Here is a 23,772-nt window from a genome sequence, read left to right on the forward strand (position 1 = left end):
ATGCTCTAGAGTAACGTAATTGCTGCTGTGATGCTGTATTCAGATTCTCAGGGTGGGAGGGTGGAGCACAGCACTCTTATATTATCCTTGGTGGAAGTGGTGGGGGTGGGAGAGATTATTGCAGCCCTTCAGGGAAGGTGATTGAGTAAAATGAGCTCAGCCATCTGCATCAAGCACTTTATTTCATTGATTTAAGTCAAAGTGGTTTGGTTTTGTTTATTTCAGGATGGATCTGATAATTCTGGTCTCAATTTAAATAATCTTTAGGGCATCCATTTTATTTACACACACACACACACACACACACACATATATATATATATATATATATATATATATATATATATATATATATATATACACATACATGCTCTATTTTATATATAGGATGTATATTACACCCTGTTTTAAAATTGGCCTGGTGACAGAATTGGCCACTTTATAGAAAATGCCTCTGCATTTTAATAAAGATAATGTGATCAATGAAACAGAAGTGATCTTTGGAAAAAAAACATTTCTACATGGTACTTCCAGGGTGTGAGATAGAGCTTTGGCAGAAGAGCGGCTGACCTGCAAGTTAAACCAGGTACAACAGAGCACATCCCACCTGGGTAATTAGACTGACAACAAGGCCCATCTCTGAAGATGCCTTTGGTCCTGCTTGAGTTTAGGCTGTTCCTGGAGAGGAAGCTGTTGTGCTTGCTGGGACCTTAGGGTATCTGGGAACCCTGGAGTAGCCAGATATGCAATGCTCATTTTACAGATGTTAGATTCCCTGAGAATGATGGCCGTGTATGGCTTCTGCTTTTGCTAGTTCTGGACTGGGAGCCCAAAGCCTCCAAGAGGAAAATTTCAGCCAGAAGTGGGAGTGTTTTACAGCTGAAGTATCAACCATAGCTATGCTTCACCCAGTGGGAAAAACAGTGCATGGGTGCTGGGAAGGAAGAGAGGGGAGCTCCTCAGTACTGCTCTGGCCAGTAAGCTGTCGTAGTCTCCTCCCTCACCATTGCTATAAAGTGGTGATGGCATGGGAACAGAATTAATAATGGCTTTGACACTTAATGCAGCTGAACTTAGGAAGCAGAGACATGATTTTTTTTTCTTTTTTAAAAAATATTAACTTTTTAGTTGTAGTTGGAACCCAGTACCATTATTTTCTTTATGTGGTGCTGAGGATCGAACCCAGGGCCTTGCATGTGCTAGGCGAGCGTTTCTACCACTGATCCACAACCCCAGCCTGAGACAGGTTTCTTAAGGAAATTTTTTTTCCTTTGTTTTTCCTCCCAATGCAGGAGTGGTCAGTGGTCAGCAGATGCTTTATGCTCTATATGAGCACCATAAGTTGTCCTGAAAATGTTCAGTGGGCCAATATTGGCTTGGTTGTGTATAACAGAAGACATCAGGTTGCAGTGACTTGAGTTGGTTTCTCAAGTGGAATCAGAGGTCATTGGTCCAAGGCTCATATGATGGGTCAGGGACCTGAGTTCTTTCTGTTTCACCATCCTATAAAGTCACTCATGGTGTAAGGTGACTGCTAGAGTACCAACATTCATGACTATATTCCAGGCAGGAAAAGGAGATTGCTTTTTGATGCTTAGCATTGCTTTTGTCTGCTTAGCATCTTTAAAGGAGCTTGTTTGGGAGCTCTTCTCAATGTTGGAAGTCTTAAACCAGTCAGAATATAAATACATAACTATAATTAGTTGCAAAAAAGACTGGAAATTGGGGAGTTTGATTGAGTGCTTAGCTGTCCGAAACACCATAGGATTCTGTCACTAAGAATTGGAGAAGAATAGATGTGTTGGTAGTTGGCAGTCTCTACCACAGTCATCTCTTCCATTCTCTATTTTAAAACGGGAAACATGGAGTAGTGAGCTTATGTATGTTGATCAAGGAAAAGAATCCAGGTGCTACCCCAAGTCAGCCTGTGGACCAAGGACTTTAGCCTTTCTGGCAGAAGGATTCAGAATCAGCTCTGGTTTCTGTTTTATGCAGAGCCAGGGAGTCAGAGCATATTCCAAGTAATAGCTGGGCTGTGTAGTTTCCAATTCTACATAGAATCTGGAATTTGGTGGGTAAGTACTCTGTAGCGTTAACCTGGGAGTGGTTTGGGAATGGGGGCCTTGCAATCCAAGGTCAGATTTGAATGTTGGTCCCATCACCTACTTTCGGGCAGCTTTCTTTCAGTATTTGTTTCCATGTCTGTGAAATGAGAACTATCAGGGAATTGTGATCAGTAACTTATGAGTATAATATAGTACAGTTCTCAGCACCTAAATGCTTGATAAACACCACTTGTAGGCCATTTTGCCCATACATGGGTGTAGTTGAGCATGTTAAACAGGAGTTACTACCTCCTTGGATGGCTTCAACTTAGCATGAAGAAGTGTCACTCTTATGGAGGCACTGTGGCATGAATCCCACAAGACTGCACAGCAGTCCTCCATATGTACTGTTCTGGCTGCTGGTTTCCTTGCCTGTGGAATGAAGGGGTTGACCCAGGGCATTTGAGGAAATTAAAACAGAAGTCAATCCCTGAACTCTGTGTCCCAGAGTTGAGCACCACACTGGAAATTACCTATCAACACCCAAGTGATTCTATAGCCTGAGGTGGATCACACACCCTGACCTGTCTGGTCTGGGAGGTTCCCATCAGCTCCAACTTGCTAATAAGTGAATCTGGGGGCTGCCAACACGTGTTTTCTTGATAGTTTGTGGCTAGTAGTCAACCCTTTGCAGTTTCACTGCAGGAGACGTGTTGAAATGCAAGCATTGTGGGCTTGTGCGGGGTTAGAGACCCCCACCTGGATTTTCTGACAATAGTCACATCAAATGGGGCCTGAAGCAGGTCAAGGTCTCAACATGGAACACACCATCCTAGGTAATCAAAAGAAATGTTTAAAAAGAAAAACTGGTGTTGAATGGGTTGGGAGCAAAGTGGGAGAAGGCAGTTACTAAAAGATGAATTACTGGGGAACTAAAGCCGTGCCTGCTGGTCATGCACACCAATCACTACACCCCTGTCAAGGCGATGCCCACTTCTAGTTCACTTTCAGCCCCGCTTGGGCATTTGGTATCCCAGAGACTGGATTGTGTAATATATAAAAGAGGAAGGGAGAAGAGAAAATTGGTTGGTTCATATATATAGCTGGACATGTGTACATGTAAGAAGGAATAAAACTCAAGATGACTGCTGAAGTTCCATTTCTAGCTGGTCTTGAGGCTGGGGGAGGGGACTTGAGCACTCACTGCTCATCCCAGGCTCCATGAGCACTTGACTGCTGGGTTTACAGGTGTGCAGCACCATAGCAACCTCCGATGTTTTAAATGAACTAGTTCTAAAGTAAGTTTTATACCTTCTGTTTCTTATCCCTACACTCAGGGGTATATTTCCTCAAAACAAGGCCATTCTGTTACATAACCACAATATGGTTATCAAAACGAGGAAATTAGTGACGCAATGCTGTTAATGCCAGGCTGCATTCAGATTTCACCAGTTGTTCCACTAGTGTCGGATAAGGAAAAGTTTACAATCGCTTTTCATACTGAACTGTCATTTTTCTTGAGAGTCTTTACTTTTAATCTGGAGCAGTATCTCAGTCTCTTTATCTTTCATACCTTGACGTTTGTGAAGAGTACAGGACAAGTATTTGTTAGAACACCCTCAAAATGGATTTGTTTGGTACTTCCTCTCAAGTTGATTCTGGAGGAATACCACAAGTGAATGCATCATAGGAGGTACATGAGGTTGGTGATAGTACTTTTGTAAAGTAACAATCTTTCTCTTTGTGGTAAACACTGAGACTATGTGAATGTCCATCTCTTCATCAAAATGTGTCTACTAGGGCTGGGGTTATGGCTGAGTGGTAGATCACTTACCTACCCTGTGTGAGGCGCTGGGTTTGATCCTCAGCACCACATTAAAAATAAAAAGTATGGTGTCCATCTACAACTAAAAATACACACATATATAATGTATCCACGAGTTTCCCATCTATTGATACTTCTTGCTTGACCAGTTATTACTCAGATGCTGCCAACACTTTTTTCTTTTTGGTACCAGGGATTGAACCCTGTGGAGTTCAACCACTGAGCCACATCCCCAGACGTTTTTTGTTGTTGTTGTTATTGTTTTTAAGAGAGTCTCGCTAAATTGCTGAGGCTAGTGTTGAACTTAAATTCTCTTGCCTCAGCCTCCTGATCCGCTGGAATTATAGGCATGTGCCCCTTTACCCAGCTTGCCAACATTTCTTTTGCACTTATTTAGTTAACATTGTGCTATAAGGAAGAGTTTTTCATACAAACATGTATACACTCTTATAATCTGATACCGTTTTTCATGCACAAATGGAACTGCTTCTGTGTCTTCTTACCACATCTCCATCATTCTGTTTTGTTTTGTTTTGTATTTTGACATAAGATATTTAGGCCCATCATCTACTTTTCCCAGATATGGACTTAGCTATTTCTCCAAGGAGCTCTGGTTCTTTTCAGTAAGGAGAGTATCCAAAAACTAAAATCTGGGCACTGGGCATGCTCACGGCTACTGGGGTATCACTGATTCAGGAATATCCCTGCAAACGGAGTTTATTATGTGTAAGTTCAGATTTGTCCATATATGTGCATATATCTCTATAACATCTATACCTACATGAGTTGTTGATACCTCCAATTTCAATTTCAGTGCAACACCACAGGATACGTTCTGACCTTCTCTCATTTATATTTCCTTTCCCAACAGTGAAAAACCTGGCTCTTATTATCTTCAGGGATCAGTTGACTCTGGAATGACATAGTTTTGAACTGTGTGGGCTATGGATTCATCTTTGGGAGATTTGTGACAATTTGAAAAAATATGCAAGCTGTAGCATAGAAAAATTAAAAGGCATATCACAAATGCATAAAATATATGTAGATAATACTTTATTTTAAAATTATTTACTACCATAAACATATACATCTATTGTAAAAAGTTGAAAATTTATCAAAACTTGAGCACTTAACATACAGGGTGTCAAGGAAAATGTAAACAAATTGAATACACCGTTAAACCATTACAGTATAAAATTAACTAGTACGTATTATACTACTGTAATACTTCCGTAGCCACTGTGTATAGCTATTGGGGTGAATTTTGTTGCAAGTATCTGCTTAAAATGCTGTGCAGCAAGTTCAAAGCCATCCTTAGCAACTTAGTGAGGCCCTAAGCAACTCAGTGGTTAAGCAATTCTTGATACCAAAATAAAAACAACTGTGCAGCTCTGGTCACCTCCATGTGAGAAATTGGTCTCTCCAGTAAAGTCCATATCCAATAAAAACACCTCACAGTTCTTGCATATTTTTTTTACTGTGTGTAATACATGTAACGTAAAATGTGTTAACCCTCAGTGTTAACCCTTTCTCTAAATAAAATGTAAAAAAGGGCTGGGGCTGGGATTCAGTGGTTAAGCACCCCTGGATTCAATCCCCTGTACCAAAAAACAAAGTAAAATATGCTAACCAACTTTATATTATCAGTTAGGCTCCCAGTCAACTCTAGTGTTAAGTTTTAGGAGTGTCAAAAGGGTTGGTGCCCCTGATCTCCCGTGTTGTGCAGGAGTCAGCTCTGTTTCCACATTTGCTCAGTCCTAGAATACCCCCCAAGTAGTTTTATGGTTGCTAACCCACTGTGAGAGACAAGCTTTCTAGTGTGATACAGTCACAAGATGCTCTGTCAAACCTCATACTTAAGTGGTCCCATAGGTTATTACTGCCTAGGGATGTCACTGCTTTCCTAGTTTGTGTAAGGATGCTCTATGATGTCTTCACAATGACAATATTGCCTAACAATGTGTTTCTCAGAGGGTGTCCCTATTGTGCCTCATGACTGTATTTGTTTAAAGAAAAACATTACAAAAATACTTATGTACAAGGTTATTTGTTGTAACAATCTGTAATTTAGATTTTTGTCTTAGGCTGAGAGTTACTTCCATTTAGTATGGCTATGATAATCATTTGAAATACTGAATACTGAACTCACTGTCTGGAATTTTTTTTAATACTGAGGGTTGAACCCAGGTTCTTGGCAAATGCTATGTACCATGAGTTAATGCTTTAACTTCTTGAAATTCTAAATTTATGTTTGTAGTTTGTGCTTAATAGGTGAAGTCTGATGCACTAATGGAGCATGAACCAGGAGCTTGGAGACTGACTCAAGCCTGGTCCTGCCACCAGGACCAGGATGGGTTCTCTGCTGCCCACTCTTGCCCCTGGACAACCTCCTCTCCTTACCTCTCATGCATTGGGATGGGTTTCGGGGGGAAAAACTACCTATGAGCTTGCACTTTGGTGAACACAGTGGCATTCAGACTATCCAGGGCAGAGTGTCTGCACAGAGCCTGTGTCTAATGACCCCTGAAAGGTGAGTATATTCTCTTCCTGCAGGGCTTAGCTGTCTTAGCCTCTGGCTGCCAACACTTTTCAGGGAATGTTTGGAGGAGACTTGCTGTTTACACTGTGGCCATCTAAACGATAAGCTGCTTCCCTTTCTGTCAAGAGAGTCCTGGCCTGTGAATTGGAGGAGAGGCTCTGTGTTTGTGTCCATTTTTGTTTATCAAGTAGTAGTGCATTAGTATGCTCCCATTTTATTCCTGAGGGTCAAACATCCTCATCCAACTGTGCAGTGTTGCATCCATCTCGCTTCTGGAAGGTCAGTGTTGCTGCTTGGCCTCTGCTGCGATAGGATCACTGATCCAGTCATCTCCTGGCCTTGGAGGATTTTGATCTCCTTCTCAATGCATCTCCCAGTGCCTCTGTGAAGAGTGTACTTTGGTGAATGTGGGCATCACCTCCTAAGAGAAATGCACCCCAGCATTCCTTTCTTCCTACGCTTTTGGCTTCTCACCTCGTAACTTAGGCTTCTCTGTCTCATGGCACCTAGGCTACTAATGAGTCAGCCAAACTGTCAGAGTTCCTGAGGACACTGGATTCAGGGTCTCCAGAAAGCAAACTGTCAACATGCATGGCCCAACTAGGGTCATATTCACACCCTGCCCATTTAGTCTAACACCTCAGAACTCATTCTCACACATTTTCCAGGTTTCTAATAATACAAACTAGAAAAATCTTACTAATTTGGTACTCCATGATTAATTTATTGCTAGCCACCTGACATTTGTCACCAAAGGTCAGAAACCTGAGTAGAAAGAGTCTTCCTTCCATCTCCTGCCAGTGTCTCCTGCTGGCAGATCCTAACAGGAAGTCAGAAAGGCAGCAGAGTACTGGGGTCATGGGGTCATGAGGTCCTGCTGTGGTGTGGATAGATGAGAATGGGGCCAGATGGACAGGTGTTATGTCCACCCCAGAAGCCCAGGCTGATTGGATTCAAGTACTAAGTTCCTGCTGCAGGCAGTGCTAGGTCCTGGGAGGCACTGGGGAACAAAACAGCCTCCACTGTCCCGAAGCACAGTCACATGGCAGAGACAGACAAAAAACATGCTATTAAACACTTCACCTTAAAGTATCATTAGGTGTGTCAGACCAAGTGTTTTTATTTGGAATATACAAAAATCCCCCAGAAATAAAATGTAAAGGATCACTCTAATAAATACTCCCCCCACACACACACACAGCAGACCCCTCACAAAAGAGGCTATTCCTGTAAATGGGGAGCTGTCCTTGAGTACTACAAAGGCAAATTAAAAGCACAGTGAGGCACCAGCATGTAACTACCTACTGACAAAGACTGGTGGTGCTGAGCTTGGAGCAACCAGCCCCCTCCTGCTGGGAGAATATAAGCCAGGATACTTGGGGAAGCTACTCAGTACTGTCCACAGAAGCAAGGATGTCCCTGCCCTGGGACCCAGGGGTTCTCACTCCAGATATGTAACCAAGAGATCTAATGGCCCAGGTCCACAAAAGACACTACAAGAAAAAAATTCCCAATGAATTTCTGGAGAACATAAAAACAAAACAGAGAATTGGCAAATTAATAGCTAATAAGTGGTAGAACATTTTTACTTGGATAAAATGTTCATGGAAGCTATATTCATAAAACCTTCAATCTGGAGACAACCCAACAAAATGTGGATGAAGGGGTAAGAGAATGGGTAAACCATGGCACAGTCGTACAACTGAATAGTGTTCAACGATAATGAGTCTTGCAGGTAATGTTGAGCCAAAGAAGCCAGACAGCAGTTCACACCATGTGACTGTTCCACACACAGGACTTGTCCAGTTCGTCCAGAGGATAGCAGGCGGACCAGAGCTTTGGGAGTTACTGACTGGGGAGGACCCCGTCTGGTGTACGAGGAGTGCACTCTCTGGCATGGAGCTTGCTCAGGTGTATACATAGGACAGTTCATCTATAAACAGGATCTGTAGACTTCCCATTATGTATGTTGCACCTTCAAAAATTAATCAAATAAGAGCTCTACTGGCGGGACTTGGTAGTGTGCTGTCTCACAAGTAGTTCTCCACTCCCAGACCTGGATCCCTGGGCTTCTAGCTGGGAAGCACAGCAGCAGGCATCACGGGAAGATGAAGAGCTTCCCTGAAGATGATCCATCTCACAGCCTTTCTGGGATACAAGGCTGGCATGACCTATATCAAGTGGGAAGTTGATAAGCCAGGATCCAAGGTGAACAAGAAGGAGGTTGTAATCATAGTGGAGACACCACCCAGGGTGGTTATAGGCATCGTGAGCTACGTGGAAACCCTACCAGGCCTCCAGTCCTTCAAGACCATCTTTGCTGAGCATATCAGTGATGAGTGCAAAAGGTGCTTCTATAAGAACTGGCATAAATCTAAGAAGAAGGCCTTTGCCAAATACTGCAAGTGGCAGGACGTAATGGGCAAGAAGCAATTGGAGAAGGACTTCAGCTTGAAGAAATACTGCCAGGACATCCGGATTATCGCCTACACCCAGATGTGGCTGCTTCCCTTGCACCAGAAGAAAGCCCGCCTGATGGAGTTCCAGGTGAGTGGAGGCACTGAGGCTGAGAAACTGAACTGGGCCAGGAGAGGCTGGAGCAGCAGGTCCCGGTGAACCAGGTGTTTGGGCAGGATGACATGATGGATATCATCAGTGTGACCAAGGGCAAAGGCTACAAAGGAATCACCAGTCACTGGCATACCAAGAAGCTGCCCGGCAAGACCCACCAAGAGCTGTGCAAGGTTGCCTGTATTGGAGCTTGGCATCCTGCCTATGTGGTCTTCTCCGTGACCCGGGCTACCATCACCACACTGAGGTCAACAAGAAGGATGACAAACTAATCAAAAATAATGCTTCAACTGATTAACCTGTCCGACAAGAGCATCAGCCCTTTGGGTGGCTTTGTCCACTATGGTGAAGTGACCAGTGACTTCGTCATGCTGAAAGGTTGGTGGGTCCAAGAAGCCAGTGCTCACCTTCCACAAGTTCTTGCCGGTACAGACTGAACAGCGCTCTGGAGAAGTCGGCCAGGGTTCATGACACCACAACCAAGTTTGGCAATGGCTGCCTCCAGACTATGGAGGAGAAGAAAGCACTCATTGGACCACTTCAGAAAGACTGGATCACCAAGGAAGAAGGTGCTTGAGTCTGGAGCATGGGGCAGATGGCTGCACCCAATAAAAACTTTTTCAGTGAAAAAAAAATTAATTTAAAAAGAAACAGGATAATTTTATAAAAATATGAGAGCCAAGAAGAAATTAAGGCATGGGGAGGCTGCTGGGACTGAGACTTGGATGGAAAGGAGGTAGCCCATAATGAGAGGGACAGCAAGAGCAAAAGTCCTGGGCCGGATCAAGTTGGGTATGTCGGAGGAACCCGCACAAGTCTCGTGGACCAGAAGGAACAGAGAGAGCTGAGGCGGAGGAGGATGGCAGGGCCAGGGAAGCTCTTTGTGGGAAGCCATGAAAAGTGCAGAGAAGGGTGTGGGCAAGTCTCTTGAGGGCTTGGGCGGAGGGAGTGAGGGGAAGAGAGAGCTTTGGCGACTTGGTTGTGTGCTGAGGCCCTCTGGGAGGTGGGGAGCGGGGAGCCCATTGATGGGCAGGGGAGGAGGACATGGAGGCCCACACACTGGAGGCCAGGAACTGAGCAGTTTGTTAGGTGCCCCACTGTGAGTGAGTGTGGGTGAGGCGGTGGGCAGCGGGGCTGCAGCGGGGGTTATGGCATGAATGCCCAGGTGGGAGTTCAGGTCTCCGGACCAGAGAGGAGTGCCTGTGAAAACCCCAGCGCAGGAGCAAGTCCACACGCTTTTCTGTAAGAGACTAGGGCAGCCAGGGCCTTGGATAGATAGTGCTTTAAATGAATGCACCTCTTCGCTAGCTCTGCGACCTGAAGCAGAGTGCCTGCCCCGGACCTCCCAGGCCTGCCACAACATGAACAAGCATGTTCACCCGAGCCCCTGGCATGGAGGCTGGGGCATATATGCTTCTAAGGTCCTTGGGTGATTCTTCTGCACCAGGAAGTATGGAAACCTCTCACTTCCAGTGGCTGAGAAATATGTGTGGGAGGTGTGTATCCTTGTTTCCTCACTTGGGTGAGAGAGAGAGAGAGTGTATGTGTGTGTGTGTGTGTGTGTGTGTGTGTGTGTGTGAGAGAGAGAGAGAGAGACAGACAGATGGGGGGGGAGAGGGGGAGAGGGAGAGAGCAATTTCCTCCTTCCCTCTCCAAGGGTGGGGCTGCTCCTGGGTTTGGGAGACCAGGTCTGTTCCGTGAGCTTTTGCTGTGTGTGTGTATGTGTGTGTGTGTGCGTGCGAGAGAGTGTGTGTGGGGGGCGGGCACGGTGTCCCAGGAGGACAGAGTTTGCATTGATGAAAACCCTTCCCAGCCCTTTGATGCCTCTTTCCCGTTGCTAAAGTGCAGCGGCTCAGTCCTCTCGCCCGGCACGCACTACGCTCACTCTCCGCCAGGATGGCATCCTTCCTGGCCCTGCGCGTGGCTCTTCTGCTCATCTCTGGGGTCCTGGCCCCTGCGGTGCTCACAGGTAAGGGGTGCAGGCCTTTGGTTCAGCTGCCATCAGCCTCCAGGGGTCAAGAACCCCCTTGGGGCCAGATTCTTCAGTGTCCCCTGGGTTGAGGGCATTTGGGTGACTGTTGGAAACTGTCAGAGTCCAGCTAGGAGCATCTGCACAGGATAGGTGTCTCAACCACAAGAACAATGACTGTAACCTGGGGAGCAGGGTCAGGACATGTATCTGTACGGGGACATGAGGGTTACTCCAGCACTCAAACATCTGAAGGTTTTCAGGTATGGGAGGCAGGAGAGGGCACCGGGCACAGAGCAAGTGGCTGAGGGGTCACAGACCCAGTCACCAAGCCGAAGTCCACAAAGTCCTGTTAGTTCTACCTTTCAAGACCCACAAACCCTTCCCTGCTGGTCTTCTGCAGTGCTCAGAGAGTGAAGGTCCAGGTCATGTCTCCATCTTGGGAAAATTTTCAGAGAGGGCAAAAGACCTGAGATCTCACTGAGGATGCTGGACTTAGGCTCTGAACTGAGGCCAAAATGACCCCATCTGGGGCAAGCAAGAAAAAAGCCCCAGCCGGCTCTCTGGGGCCTGCACTGGGAGGGGCTGGTCCAGGCTGGCTTCAGAGTTTGAGAAAAAGGTGCAGATGGGCAGAGGCTGGCTTTGCTCTGGGAAGAAATACTCTCCCTCCATTGCTAAAGGGCACCTGCCTCTATACCCAGAGTGTCTCAAGGCCCTGAAGCCTGGGCTTTGGGGATGTCGTGGATCTTTGAGGGAGGAAAGTGACCTCCCTTGTGAAAGCGTGGCCTGGGGAGAGCTGATGTGACCCCCACCCCACCCTGGGAAGCCTGCACAATGGTGGCCTGCTGGCGTCGCCTCTGGCTCTGTCCCTACCCTCTCCACACATGCCCTCTCCTTGTCCGCAGGGGGCGAGACGACCACCACTTTCCTCCCTCAGGGACCAGGGAGCTTCACAGTCAGACACAGGAGCTCTCGGGATGGACCTAGTGTCCCGTCGACACTCAGCAGATGCTGAGGGAATGTACCTCCAACCTCTAGGCCCTCCTTGGAACCCTGGGTCTCGGGCAGAGCGACTTTCTTCACAGGCTGGGCAGTGCCCTGCCAACTGGTGGTAGGAGAGATGCCTACTGAGCGAGCCCATGTGATGGTCTTGGAATTGGGGGAAGTAACCTTAAGTGTAGGAGTGTCTCCTACTGCTTGGACCTTAGCGTTGAGATCCCTGCAGCCCCCACCCTAGGGAAACTACTGAGCCCACCTCCCTGTGGCCTGGGGCTGCTGGCTCTCCCAGCCCACGCCTCCTCCAGTCTAGGTCAGACTGTGCACACACAGGGGTTGGTGGGCTTTGGGGACAGCCAGGACCTGACCTGGCCTCACTTCCCTCTTCCTTCTACATGTGCTACCAACAGGCAGGCCCCACGGGCAAGGGGCCAGAGCATACCAACCTGCCCAGGGTTTGGGGTTCTGGCTATCCTTCTGACCCTTCTGGGAAGGAGGGTGTTTGGGGACTCTGGGATCTGGCTCTGGGCTAGATAGAAACTGAGCAGATGTGTTCAAGGCCCAGCAGGCCCCCGACTTTCCTGGGCTGGGGTCCTATGGCAAGAAGGAGGGGAAAGAGCGCTAGTCTGCTGTCCTCTCTTCCAGGAGCCAGTGGCTGCAGCCAGTGGGGTGGGGGAGTGAGCCAGGTTGAGCCGGCAGGAGGCCAGGCCAGGGATGAAAAGGCCCTTCATGGCCCCGCACAAAGGCCGCCTGTGAACACAGTGCCTGGCCTCGGGGCCCTGTGGTCAGACGGAGTGTTAAACAAACTTATTTACTGAAAGGCAGGGTAACTGGGGGAGCCTGAGGTGCCCAGGCCTGTGGCAGCACCATCAGGCCCCCACCGTCCCTGTTGGCTTCGGCCCAGCATGGAGGCCCAGGCCATCACTCACTCCGTCCTTGAAGTTCTGGGTCCCACCATTGCCAAGGCGACAGTCCTTCGCATCTCCCCTTCCCCACCCTCACGCGCTGTCACTTAGCCTGCTGGGCAGTCCTCTGAACTGGGGGGACTGCAGGCTGTGCTCTGTGCTCCTGATGGTCCCTGTGGCTTTTCTTTGCCTATCTTCACCCTCTCTGACAGGGCCTCCTAGGGGCAAACTGGCTGACAGCTTCCCAGCACCAATTTGGGGGAGGACAGGCAATTGCCTATAACAGAGCAATGCAGGTGGAGACGGGCACACGGGGCTCCCACAGCTGCACTTCCTTTGCTGGTGGGTTGGGGTGAGTTTAGCCTCTGGCCCAGGCCAGCAGGCACCACCCAGGTCGGCTGGGCCTGGTACCCAGAAGCCTTTGGGCGGCCTCTCTGGTCAGATGCCCAGCATCAGAGGTGAGCCTTGGCCACAGTGGTGGGACAGGGAGGTGCCTGCCTGCCAGTCTGTCTTGGGCATGTGGTGAACAAGCAGGGGGCCAGCGGTTTGTCCATTTCTCAGGGCAGACAGGCAGTCTGTGAACCCCAGACCTCAGGGCTTGCCAAGCAATGGGCACACTCTGGCTTTTTCTTGCCTAGCCCCTGAGGCCCGCATGCCTAGGGTCTGGGACCTTTCATGGGAGCTTTGAGGCTACAGACCCTGCCCTTCCTGGCTGCAACATGGGAAGCCTAGCTGGGTCACCTCCCCCTCCTCAAAGGATGATCTTCAAGGTTGGGCCAGAGTGGCAGCCAGACACCAGTGTGGCAGTTCAGCCCTGGGTCTTCTGGGAGGTAGACCACCAAGTGGGTGCTGCCAGGCTCCAGGGGCCTCCTTGTCAGGGAATTTTTTGTTTGTTTGTTTTATACTGGGGAATGAACCCATGGTTGCTTAACCACTGAGCCACATTCACAGCCCTATTTATTTATTTACTGGGTACTGGAAATTGAACTCAGGGGCACTTGACCACTGAGCTACATCCCCAGCCCTATTTTGTATTTTATTTAGAGACAGGTTCTCACTGAGTTGCTTAAGGCCTTGCTTTTTGCTGAGGTTGACTTTGAACTTGCGATCTTCCTATCTCAGCCTCCCAAGTCGCTGAGATTACAGGCATATGCCACCACGCCCAGCACAGCCATTTTTATTTTTAATTTTTTTTTTTTTAGAGAGAGAATTTTAATATTTATTTTTTAGTTTTTGGTGGACACAACATCTTTGTTTGTATGTGGTGCTGAGGATCGAACCCGGGCCGCACGCATGCCAGGCGAGCGCGCTACCGCTTGAGCCACATCCCCAACCCCAGCCATTTTTATTTTTAAAAAATATTTTTAGTTGTAGAGGAACACAATATTATTTATTTATTTATTTATTTTTTATGTGGTGCTGAGAATTGAACCCATTACTTCACACATGCTAGGGAAGCACTCTACCACTGAGCCACAACCCCAGGCCTTTATTTTTATTTTTTTTTGAGACAAAGTCTCACTAAATTGCTTAGGACCTTGCTAAATTTCTGAGTCTGGCCTTGAATTCGTGATCCTCCTGCCTCAGCCTCCTGAGCCACTGAGATTGCCAACATGAGCCACCACACCTGACTGCCATTGATCTTTTCTGAAAAGGGTTCTGATTTGATAAAGCCCTAAGGAAGGTGACAGTGATCCCTGCCTGCAAGCTGAGCCTCACAACTGACCCAGACCTGGCTTTTTGAGGAGGTGGCAGGGGCAGAGTCTGGGGAGCCAGGGACCTGGTTACATTTTATGGTGAAAAGATTTTAAGTTCACAGAAAAGTTGCAAAAAAAATAATCCAGTGAACTCCAGTAGATGCTTCACCTAAATCTACCAAATACCAACATTCTGCTGCATCACCCCTGTTTCCTGGATGTCGAATGGTTTGAAAGGAAGTTGCTGACAATGATGCCTCTTTGCTCCCAAATGTTTCCTAAGAACGTGTACCTTGTCTTACACAAGCAGAGTCCGCAATTAAAACCAGAGGGACACTGACAGAGCCTGAGCTACAGCCCGATTCAGATTCCACCCACAGATTCCAAATATCTTCTACCTCAGGCCTGCCCCCCCCCCCAATCAGGAACACACCTTTGTTTACCTGTCTCCTCTCTAATCTGTAACAAGTCCTCCACCTTCCTTTGCCTTTCCTGACCCTGACATTTTTGAAGGGCCCAGTTATTTTAAGACTGACCCTAAGTGTGGGTTTGGCTGACATTTCCTCTTGGTTTGCCCCAGATGGGCAGGAAGCTCCAGAGGTCCCTGTGTCTTCTCTGAGCACCCCTCTCCTGGAGTTGGTGAGCTCGCCTCAGTGAGGCCTTCAGGGGTTGGGGAGTGCCCAGGGATAGAGCTCCTGGGCATGAAAGGGCCCAGGAACCTACAGGCCGCTGTCAGGGCTGTTAAAAGAACGGCAGCTTCCTGCAGCCTCCTGCAGCCTCACAGGAAGTGCGGCCTTCAGCACACTGTCCAGGGCTGCAGACCATTTACCACGTGACCCCACAGCTCAACCTGAGCCTTGGCTTTCTTGCTCCTGAAAAGGAATAAGAATGGTTCCCATGCCACAAACAGCTGCAGTCAATGCGATGGCGTGTAGTGACACAACATCCAATAAGCTCACTCTAGGGATCTGCTTGGGGGCTGTCTCTGGGTCACAGTTCCGTCCCAGTTATCAGGAGGGCATGGCAGCCCTGACTCTGCTGAAGCCTCGCTGTGGGATGAAGGCTGGGAGGAGAGGCCTGGAGCCCGCCTGCCATCCTGGCCTTAAACTGAACTGGGTTTCGGAGGCCTCCCTCCCGGGCAAGGTGGGTGGGCCCTCGGTGTGTGTTGCTCTGGAGCTCCACCGGGGTCCTGAGGGTTGGGTGGTGAGGCTGGTTGGGGCCCAAGGAGAAGATCATTACCAGGCCTCTCATCCTGTGCTCCCTATGGGATTAAGGCTGTCTCCCTCCTGCTCTCTGGGGTCCCTGCATTCCCCCAACCCTGCTGACTCCAACCTCATAAGCAGAGAAGGGCTCTTGCAGAAAGCTGCCCAGGGACTGATGTGCAGGAGCCTGGCTTGATGGTGGGCCTCCCTTGCTGGCCGCCCCTCCCCTCTTCCACCTCCGTGTTCAGGAGACAGCAGTCTTGGTTGTGGAGGGTAGCCCTCTGCCTTGTGGTGGCGGGACTGCCCCAGTCAGGCTCAGGTGGAGCAGGGTCACCTGTATCAGACAGGGTCTGGATGGGCCTCTCCTTGTGGCAGTGGAACCCTTGAGGGTCTCGGGGTATGTAGGGACCCTGGTTCCCAGTCTTTTCCTCAGGTGAAGGAGCTCTTGAGGTCTGGGTCCATGAACCCTACCTCCACTGCCCCGAAGTTACCCTGCCAGCCCCAGGCTCAGTCTCTTTCTGAGGGCCCATAGGTCTCCCCACCCCACCCCCATCAATCTGTCCTCACATTCTGGAGGCAGCCTGGCTCCCGGCCCCTGGCAGGCATCTGGACCAATGTATCATGGCCTCCCAGTCTTGGGGGTGAGTTTTGTAGTTTGCTTGCCTGTGAAATGGGAAGGCCAGTGTAGTGTTGAACTCAGAGCTTTACACACGGCACCTTGAGTTGACCGACCAGGGAGGGGAACTCCATAGCGCAGTGGGCCCAGCCACCTGGCTCCTGGCTCCACCGCCTGTCTTTGACCTTGCAGCCGAGGGTCCGCAGGAGCCTGATCCCACACTGTGGAACGAACCCGCCGAGCTGCCGTCGGGAGAAGGCCCCATTGAGAGTACCAGCCCCGGCCAGGAGCCTGCAGCCACCGCGGCACCGCCTCCCACCTCTGTGCCCAGCCCAGAGGACAGCACGGCGCGGGAGCGGCTGGACCACGGCGGCGGTACAAGCTTGGGGAAGAGGGCGGGGAGGGGAAGGGGAGCGGAGGGAAGGGCGGCCGCGGCTGGGGCCAGGGACTGATGCGGTCTCCGTCCTCCGCAGGCTCGCTGGGGCCCGGTGCCATCGCAGCCATAGTGATCGCCGCCCTTCTGGCCACCTGCGTGGTGCTGGCGCTAGTGGTTGTCGCGCTGAGAAAGTTTTCCACCTCCTGAAGCAAATAAATGAGCCGCGACCGCTTGCGGCGCGACTAGGCTGCACTCCCCATGCGCCCTGTGTCTGCGCGTGCGCCCGCGCGTGAGTGTGAGCGCGTGGAGGTGTGCCAGAGTGCGCGCGAGAGCCGGGGAGAGCACGCAGGTCCGCCCCGCGTGTGCTGCGCCGTGGGTGGAGGGCTGGAGGCGTGCAACACGTGCGCGGGTGGCCACGTGCGCCAGTGCATGCGCGCGTGTGCGCGGCGATTCCGAGCCCCCGTGCATGTGACGTGCTGGAGAGCGCGTGCAGCGGGGCCACGGGTGGTGGGTGCTCGAGTGCAAGCGCGCTTAGCAAGCTAAGGAGCCGGGTAGCTCTCCTGCTCTTGGGCCCTGGACCCAGCTCCGGTCTCCGTAGCACCTGGGGCAGATCCCCACATCCGCCCCCTTGCTGGGCCGGGAGAGACCTAGGGGAAGGGAAGCTGGAGGCCGACAGGTAGAACTGGCTACAGAGCTTGTCCAGCCGCAGCCCTGCTTCTAGAGATCCTGGGGATGGTGGAGGGCTTTCAGGCTCCCAAAGGCCAGGTTGTTTGGGGTGACGATGCCATCATTTGACTTAGATACAGACACGAGGGATCTCATGTCTACTCACAGCCCCAGGCCCTCAGGGTTCTGGGAATCCCCCTCCTCCAGGTAGCCCCAGGAGTAGGATGGGTCCAGGAGTGAAGCTGGGTGCTATCACCCCTGTTACCACTCCCCAGCCTCACCCCCAGGCCTGGGTGAGGTTTTACTGCATTTAACAGGGACTTGAAGAGTCCCTTGGGCTGGCCTTTCCAAGCTCAGCTGTCCTTGTGGGAACCTGGGAGTGTGGATAAGGCTGTCTGTCCATCCAATCGCCTTTCCCCCCAACTCCTGGAACTTTGTCCTTTGTCTTGCCTTCTGTCTTCCACTCTTAACAGGAAACAGCTTTGATCATTCGGAGAGGTTTCACAGTGGCCTGCTCTGGGCACACAGGTCTGAAGCACAACTCAGCCCACCCTGGGGCTGTGGGAGCTGGGCATGGAAGTGGCAGGTAGAAGCCTCCCTTGGTGGTGGTTTATGCAGCTGGAGGAGGCCTGGGCAGGGGTGCTGGAGAGAAGCTGTCTCCCCTACCCCCCTGACCCCCCTTTTTAAAACCATTTTCTCTCAAAACTGTTTGGCCTCTTTGGCTTCCCTGAGCCCCCAAGGGCACCTTTTCCTGCCAAGACCCGTTTCTCCTGGGTACTCTGGAGCCAGAGCTACACCATCACCACACTCACACACTTGGGGCAGACCCCATAGAAGCCTGTGGAACAACTTCCACTCCTGGCAGTCTCCCCAGAGCACATCATGGGCTAATAGGGTCTGCTTATAAATTTTCATGAAACTGTTGAAATTATTTCATTCCACATGACCTTGAACAGCCAAAATCCTCAATGGAGAAGCTAATCCAACTCAATATGCTGTTCCCAGATTCAGAAAGCCTGGGTGATCACCCACTCCACGCCCTAGCTTGTCCCCTCACCCACCCCGGGGCTCAGAAAGAGGCCCCCTCCCTTGCCCACTCCTGGGGGACCCTGGTGCAGGTGCTCCCAGTGGGGGTGCATCAAGAGGCCCCAAGAGCTAGATCTCTTTACTGCGCCCAGGGCCCTCTGCCCCGCAGCTGGCCCACATTGCTGCAGGTGACACATGCTCCCAGGGATGCTCAAAGGGTCTGAGGTCTCAGAAAGGCTAAAGACCCCCACTGTGGCCTGTGGGAAGATGCTAGGAAGTCCCACTGGCTCTAATTCCAAGGCCTGTTCTAGTGTTCTTCGTCCTGGCAGAGTGTTCCTGGTCCCAGCATACACCCTGGACACTCAGAGGACAGAATCAGGGGTGGGGATGAGGTAGCTCTGCTGGCCAGCCAGGCCAGGGGCGAGGTTGCAGCCCCTGGTAACTGGCTGCTACTGAAGGCTTGAAGAAGTGTCTAAAACCAGTGTTTGGGTCAGGTGGGGAGTTCCCCCCAACTGGGGACCACCTCACTGCCCTTGTGATCTTGCAAAGCTCTTCTCAATTCCATGCAGTAAAGAAGTCCCCCACTCCCTCCGACAGCTGCTTCCCTCCTTCCACAAGTGGAGGCTCAAATCCCCATCCATTTGGAGACCTGACCCTGGCTGCTCTCCCCTGCTGTGGAAGCCTCCTCAGGGACTTGAAGACTTGATCCTTTGGAACGTGTCTCCCCCTGCTGGCCTTGAAAGGTGCTCCCATCTCCCGGGCCAGAACCAAACACCTCCTTCCTGTGTGCACCCAGATAATAAAGGATAGACCTTCGCCTCTTATATTTGATACATGATGCTTCTTTTAATGCAGCCAAAAAAAATGATATTTGCTTTTCTCAGAACCATAACCATACATGATGCAGTGACCAATTCATTCCATAAAACACCTAGGCTCCTTAAGAGGCCAGAAGACACAAGTTACATCCAGCCCATCAAGGAGCCAGAGGCGACATGGGCCCCCAGCCAAGCTTGGGCAGGCCTGCCACGGAGCAGGGCCTGGCCGTGCAGCCGGAGGCGGCAGAGGCAGGGGAAGGAGGACAGAGGCGGCTGGTCTCAGTCCCGTGAGTCAGAGACCAAGGGCCGCTCATCAAGCTCCGTCAGGCAAAGGCAGCCCCTGGGTGTGCCTGGTAGATTCTAACAGCTTTCCAGGTAGGGAAGGGCACGTGCAGTGCAGGGGACCCTGACAGTTGTCACCCTCCACCTGGCCTGCCAGGGACGCCGGGCTCAGGGACACTAGTGATCCCTGGGCATGCCTGTCCCCCAACCCCGCTAAGAGGTAAGAGAGGGAGGTGGTGTATGTACTGCTCACAACATGACTCCTTCACGAAGACCCAGGGGAGGCAGCTGCTGCTAGTCTGTGAGTGAATGAGGGCGGGGACACTGGCCAACTCACCGCATGGGCAGGGACCAGCGTGCGCACCTCCTGTCGCACCCCTGGGGAGGTGCCAGTCTGTCCTTTCCCAGGGCCTCCTTGTCTGCAGGGTCCCAGCCAGGCCTGCTCCCCTGCCCCTCCTTGTGCAGGTTAGCACCTGGGCAGGGGTCATTGCCGATTCCGGCTGCCCAGCTTCCTGCGGTCCTTGTTCTGGCTGCGCTGGGGGTCATCCATCTTGTGGACACGGATACATTCCTTGAGGTTCTGGGAGCGGATCTTGGGGTTCAGAATCTCCTCAGTCATGGAGCTGGGGAACCAGCCTCTCTCCTGGTCATGCAGGCGCTCCCCAAAGATCCACCCTGAGGAGGAGGGGCAGCAGGGTCAGGCACTCCACAGGGGCAGGGGCAGGAGCCGGGGCCTGGGTGGAGCTCCCCCAGCTAAGGCTCCTGTCTGTGTGGGGAGCAAAGCTGAGGGACTGAGTCCAGCTGGCCTTTCCCAGAGGGCAGCAGCTTGGCACACCCGGCTCAGGCCAGGTTCATCCCTGTGAGCTGGGAAGGCAGGTGGCGAATGCAGAGGACCAGGCTGCAGGCTCTGACACCAGCTCCACACTGACGCGGGAGCCCATTCTGGACCCCTCCGCATTCCCACAGTAGGCCAGGAGCCCCCAGAGTGAGAGGCATCCAAGGGGCCCATTGGAGTCCATGCCCCAAGCCTGGATCCGGAGGTCACCTTCTTATTGGTCAGTTCCTCTCAGAGCCTCAGCCTCCCAAAGGCCACTATAGCCAGCTGAGAGTGGCCTCTGAGCTGGTAACACTGGAGTCACAGTGCTCTGGCCCTCTCCCCCACTGCTTGCTCGGCCCCCTTCTCCCCACCCCCAACCTGGGCCTGGGGGCATATTCCCACCAGCTCTGGGGGGCCTGGGGCATGATCTCTGCAGGTCACCTTTGGGCAGGTGTGTATTCAGTTGAAGAAGGAATCTGGAATGGGGCCCAGGGGGGCCTGAGTGGAGGAGGCCTCCCGGGATGGGCTGGTCGTCTGGCCTGGGCAGAGAAACAGGGAAAGGGGAGCCAGGCACAGTGGCCACGCCTGTGATTCCAGCGACTGAGAGCCTGAGCCAGGAGGAATGCAAGTTCAAAGCCAGCCTCTGCAACTTAGGGAGATTCTCAGTGCCTTAGAGAGACCCTGTCTCAAAATAAAAGTTTTAAAAGGGCTGGGGATGTGGCTCAGTGGTGGACAGCCTCTGGGTTCAACGCTCAGTACTGTAAATAATTAAATTAATTCAATAAAATTAAATTCTGCAGGGTCTGGGAAGGAACTTCATTTGGTGTTGATGTCACCTGTGTGTGTGTGTGTGGGGGGGGTCCTGGCCCCCAGGGAGCCCCAAGGCTAGTGGTCACAGGCTTCCCTGGAGGCCTGGCTTGGGGCATGGCGTTCTGCTCACCTCCCTTCCACTGTGATGGGAGGATTGAAGCCAGACATCCGAGGGCAGGGGGCCTCAGAATGCCTGCGGGCTGGGCTTGCTGGGAGGGGTGAAGTGGGACCTCACTTTGGGGAGGAAAGTAGACACCGAAAAAACCCCTTGGGCTGGGAGAGGAGCAGGGCTGGGGTCCCCGGGCCTCACCATCTTCCGTCTTCTCCAAGATGTTCAGGATGTCAGCCAGTTCCAGTGTCAGCTCATCAGGCTGCTGGGCCACATATGGGTGCACGCACTGGACCTGCGGGCAGTCTGATGGGAGGAGAGGGGGGATGGCATGTCCCCATCACGGCCCCACACCTGCACCCCGGCAAGCAGTGGCTGGCAGGGACAGCCCTGCAGCCGGTGGGTGGCTGAGCCCCACCTGATACAGGACTTGAACTCCCCAGCCACGGACAGGGCTCACCTGACGGGGAGGGGGGCTTGCTTCCAAAGGCAACACCCCCCACTAGCCAGGAGTTCTGGGAGAGAACACCGGAGGAAGGGACCCTCCGAATGTGAGGCGGTGCTCAGCTGAAGCTTCAGAAGGCACCCCAGGGTGTGGCCCTGGAGGTGATTTGGGGGCTCAGGACAAGAGGTCACAGCCAGGAGCCGTGGCTAGTCTGTGAGGCGCTGGGCTCGTGCACCTTTGGGTCTTAGATGCTTTCCAAATAACCGGCAACCCCCAAGGAGCTTTGGAGTTGGGGCCCAGGTTCCTCCTGGTGTCCCCGTGGTTCCTGTCACCTATGACCCAGTGACTGCTATCTTTATGTTGACCGTCCAGCACTGGCGAAGCTGGGGTCGGCATCCTTGGTGGTGCTAAGCTCCTGCCCTGTGTGAGGCCTGAAGCTGCGGCCCAGGGAGCGAGTACAAAGCCCCCGCAGTGGCCCCTTGCCAGGCCGGCACTCACCCAGAAGCCGGGAGGTGAAGGACACAAACTTGGTCCTCCTGTTGGGGGCCAGCGAGGTCATCCACCGCTTCATCTCACTCCTGGCACAGGGAAGAGGATGGTGCCCCAACCGAAGAGCAGAGCAGAGCAGACCCACCCAGCGTGTGGCCCCCGCCTTCCCAGCAGGCCAATGCCCGGCGACAGGAGGAGCTCCCAGGAGACCCTCCTCACGGGGTGCATTTAAAAAGCCAGGCAGAAAGGGGGGTCACTCCTAGAGTGCATCTGAGGCGCTCAGGGAAGCCGTGGTTTGTTAGCGGCAGCAGGGTGGGGAGGGTTAATGTGACCCCCAGCCCTGGGGACCCTGGTGGGAGTGGCTGCAGAGGGAGCAGGCTGGCCGGGTGGCCAGGAAGGAGCGCTGGGCCCACGGCTCAGGGAGCATCCCTCCCACGTTGGTCTCGTGGGTCCTGTGAGAGCTCTTGGCTGCGAGGCAGCTGTGCAGGCACTCAGAGGGGAGAGGTGGACAGGAAGACACTCGGGTGAGGGGCGGAGGGAGGAGGAGGGTGGTCCCCTGGTCAGCCACCCAGTTCTCAGGCTGGCCTGAGAGTGAAGCCCCGAGGGAGCGCACCTGCACACTGAGCTGCCCCGCACTGGCCCACACCCGAAGCTGTGGCCCTGGGGCAGACCCTCCCAGAGGGCTGGCCTCCCACAGGTGTGGAGTCTCCTTCCACCTGGGAGCAGGCCTGTGGCAGAGGAGGCCAGGCCTCCTAGCAGGGTAGCTGGGAGGGGCCGCAGGGGTGTCACAGGGTGGGGCCTGCGCAGGGCACTCACTGAGAAGATGCCTTCAGCATGTAGGTGGCCTCGCGGTCATCTGCATTCTCCAGCAGTCGCAGGATGAACACATTGGCCAGCGTCTGGCCCTGGTCCTCCAGCTCCTCCACGCGCAGCAGGCCGCGGGAGGCCGAGTCGAATACCTGGTACTTGTCTCTGGAGGCCAAGGGAGCAGGTGGGCGTGTCAGTCCGGCAGGACAGGCAGCACAGCCCAGCCCAGCCTCCTCAGCCCCCTGCCAGCCCTTGCACACCTGTCCCCCAGGAGCCTCCTGGCCAGGGTGTGGGGCGGGCAGTGGCTGAGCGCTCCCGGGTGCCAGACACTCACGGGAGCAGAACCCACCTCACGGCAGGGGAAACCGAGGCTCCTGGACAACAGCAGGGGACCTCCAAACCTGATCCCAAGCCCAAGCTCTGTCCTCCACCTGCCCAGCTCCTGGGGCCATGGTCAGACCTGGACTCATGCCATCCCATCGGCTCACCCAGGAATCTGGCGGCAGATCACCAGCAGGTCATTGAAGAGGAAGAGGTAAATCTCTCGGAAGAGCTTCTTGGTCCGCAGAGTGCGGGAGGTCTTGGGGCCTGACATCTGCTGCAGCTCGCCCTGCTTCAGCAGCCAGCGGGAGTGCGAGATGATGGGCACCGACTAGGAGGGGCAGCAGGGTCAGGGCCTGGACCCTCCTGCCCACCCCAGCCCCCAGCAAACTGACTGAGTGACACTGGTGTGATGGTGGAGGGCTGGGCCTGGCCAGGCAC

At 52.5% G+C, this 23,772-nt stretch overlaps 2 protein-coding genes and 1 pseudogene across 3 annotated transcripts in view; 2 read left to right on the forward strand and 1 right to left on the reverse strand.

Moving 5' to 3' along the window:
* Window positions 1-8,131: 8,131 nt before the first annotated feature.
* On the forward strand, window positions 8,132-9,624 carry LOC308630949 (large ribosomal subunit protein uL3-like; annotated as a pseudogene). The gene is made up of 2 exons: window positions 8,132-8,320; window positions 8,450-9,624. The product of its transcript is annotated as a large ribosomal subunit protein uL3-like (transcript).
* Window positions 9,625-10,648: 1,024 nt separating this feature from the next.
* SNORC (secondary ossification center associated regulator of chondrocyte maturation) lies at window positions 10,649-16,983 on the forward strand. The gene is made up of 3 exons (XM_081262167.1): window positions 10,649-10,949; window positions 16,558-16,740; window positions 16,839-16,983. The coding sequence occupies exons 1-3, from the start codon at window positions 10,877-10,879 to the stop codon at window positions 16,946-16,948; spliced, it is 366 nt and encodes a 121-aa protein (XP_081118293.1). The 5' UTR covers window positions 10,649-10,876; the 3' UTR covers window positions 16,949-16,983.
* Window positions 16,984-19,283: 2,300 nt separating this feature from the next.
* The window catches only part of NGEF (neuronal guanine nucleotide exchange factor), a 33,856-nt gene continuing 29,367 nt past the window's right edge, over window positions 19,284-23,772 (reverse strand). The window contains exons 9-13 of the mRNA XM_081261694.1: window positions 23,499-23,662; window positions 23,020-23,175; window positions 22,213-22,292; window positions 21,471-21,575; window positions 19,284-20,208 (exon numbers count right to left, since the gene is read on the reverse strand). Coding sequence (XP_081117820.1) covers window positions 20,018-20,208; window positions 21,471-21,575; window positions 22,213-22,292; window positions 23,020-23,175; window positions 23,499-23,662 — 696 coding nt within the window. The 3' untranslated portion in view covers window positions 19,284-20,017. The remainder of the gene's footprint in view (window positions 20,209-21,470; window positions 21,576-22,212; window positions 22,293-23,019; window positions 23,176-23,498; window positions 23,663-23,772) is intronic.

The sequence above is a fragment of the Spermophilus citellus genome, assembly GCF_964194105.1.
Source record: "Spermophilus citellus genome assembly, chromosome: 11".
Classification (NCBI taxonomy): domain Eukaryota; kingdom Metazoa; phylum Chordata; class Mammalia; order Rodentia; family Sciuridae; genus Spermophilus; species Spermophilus citellus.

Coding starts and splice junctions, on each gene's coding strand:
- SNORC (XM_081262167.1), top strand. CDS start 10,877: ATGGCATCCTTCCTGGCCCTGCGCGTGGCTCTTCTGCTCATCTCTGGG. Junction 10,950..16,557: donor GGCCCCTGCGGTGCTCACAG/GTAAGGGGTGCA, acceptor TTGACCTTGCAG/CCGAGGGTCCGCAGGAGCCT. Junction 16,741..16,838: donor GCGGCTGGACCACGGCGGCG/GTACAAGCTTGG, acceptor CGTCCTCCGCAG/GCTCGCTGGGGCCCGGTGCC.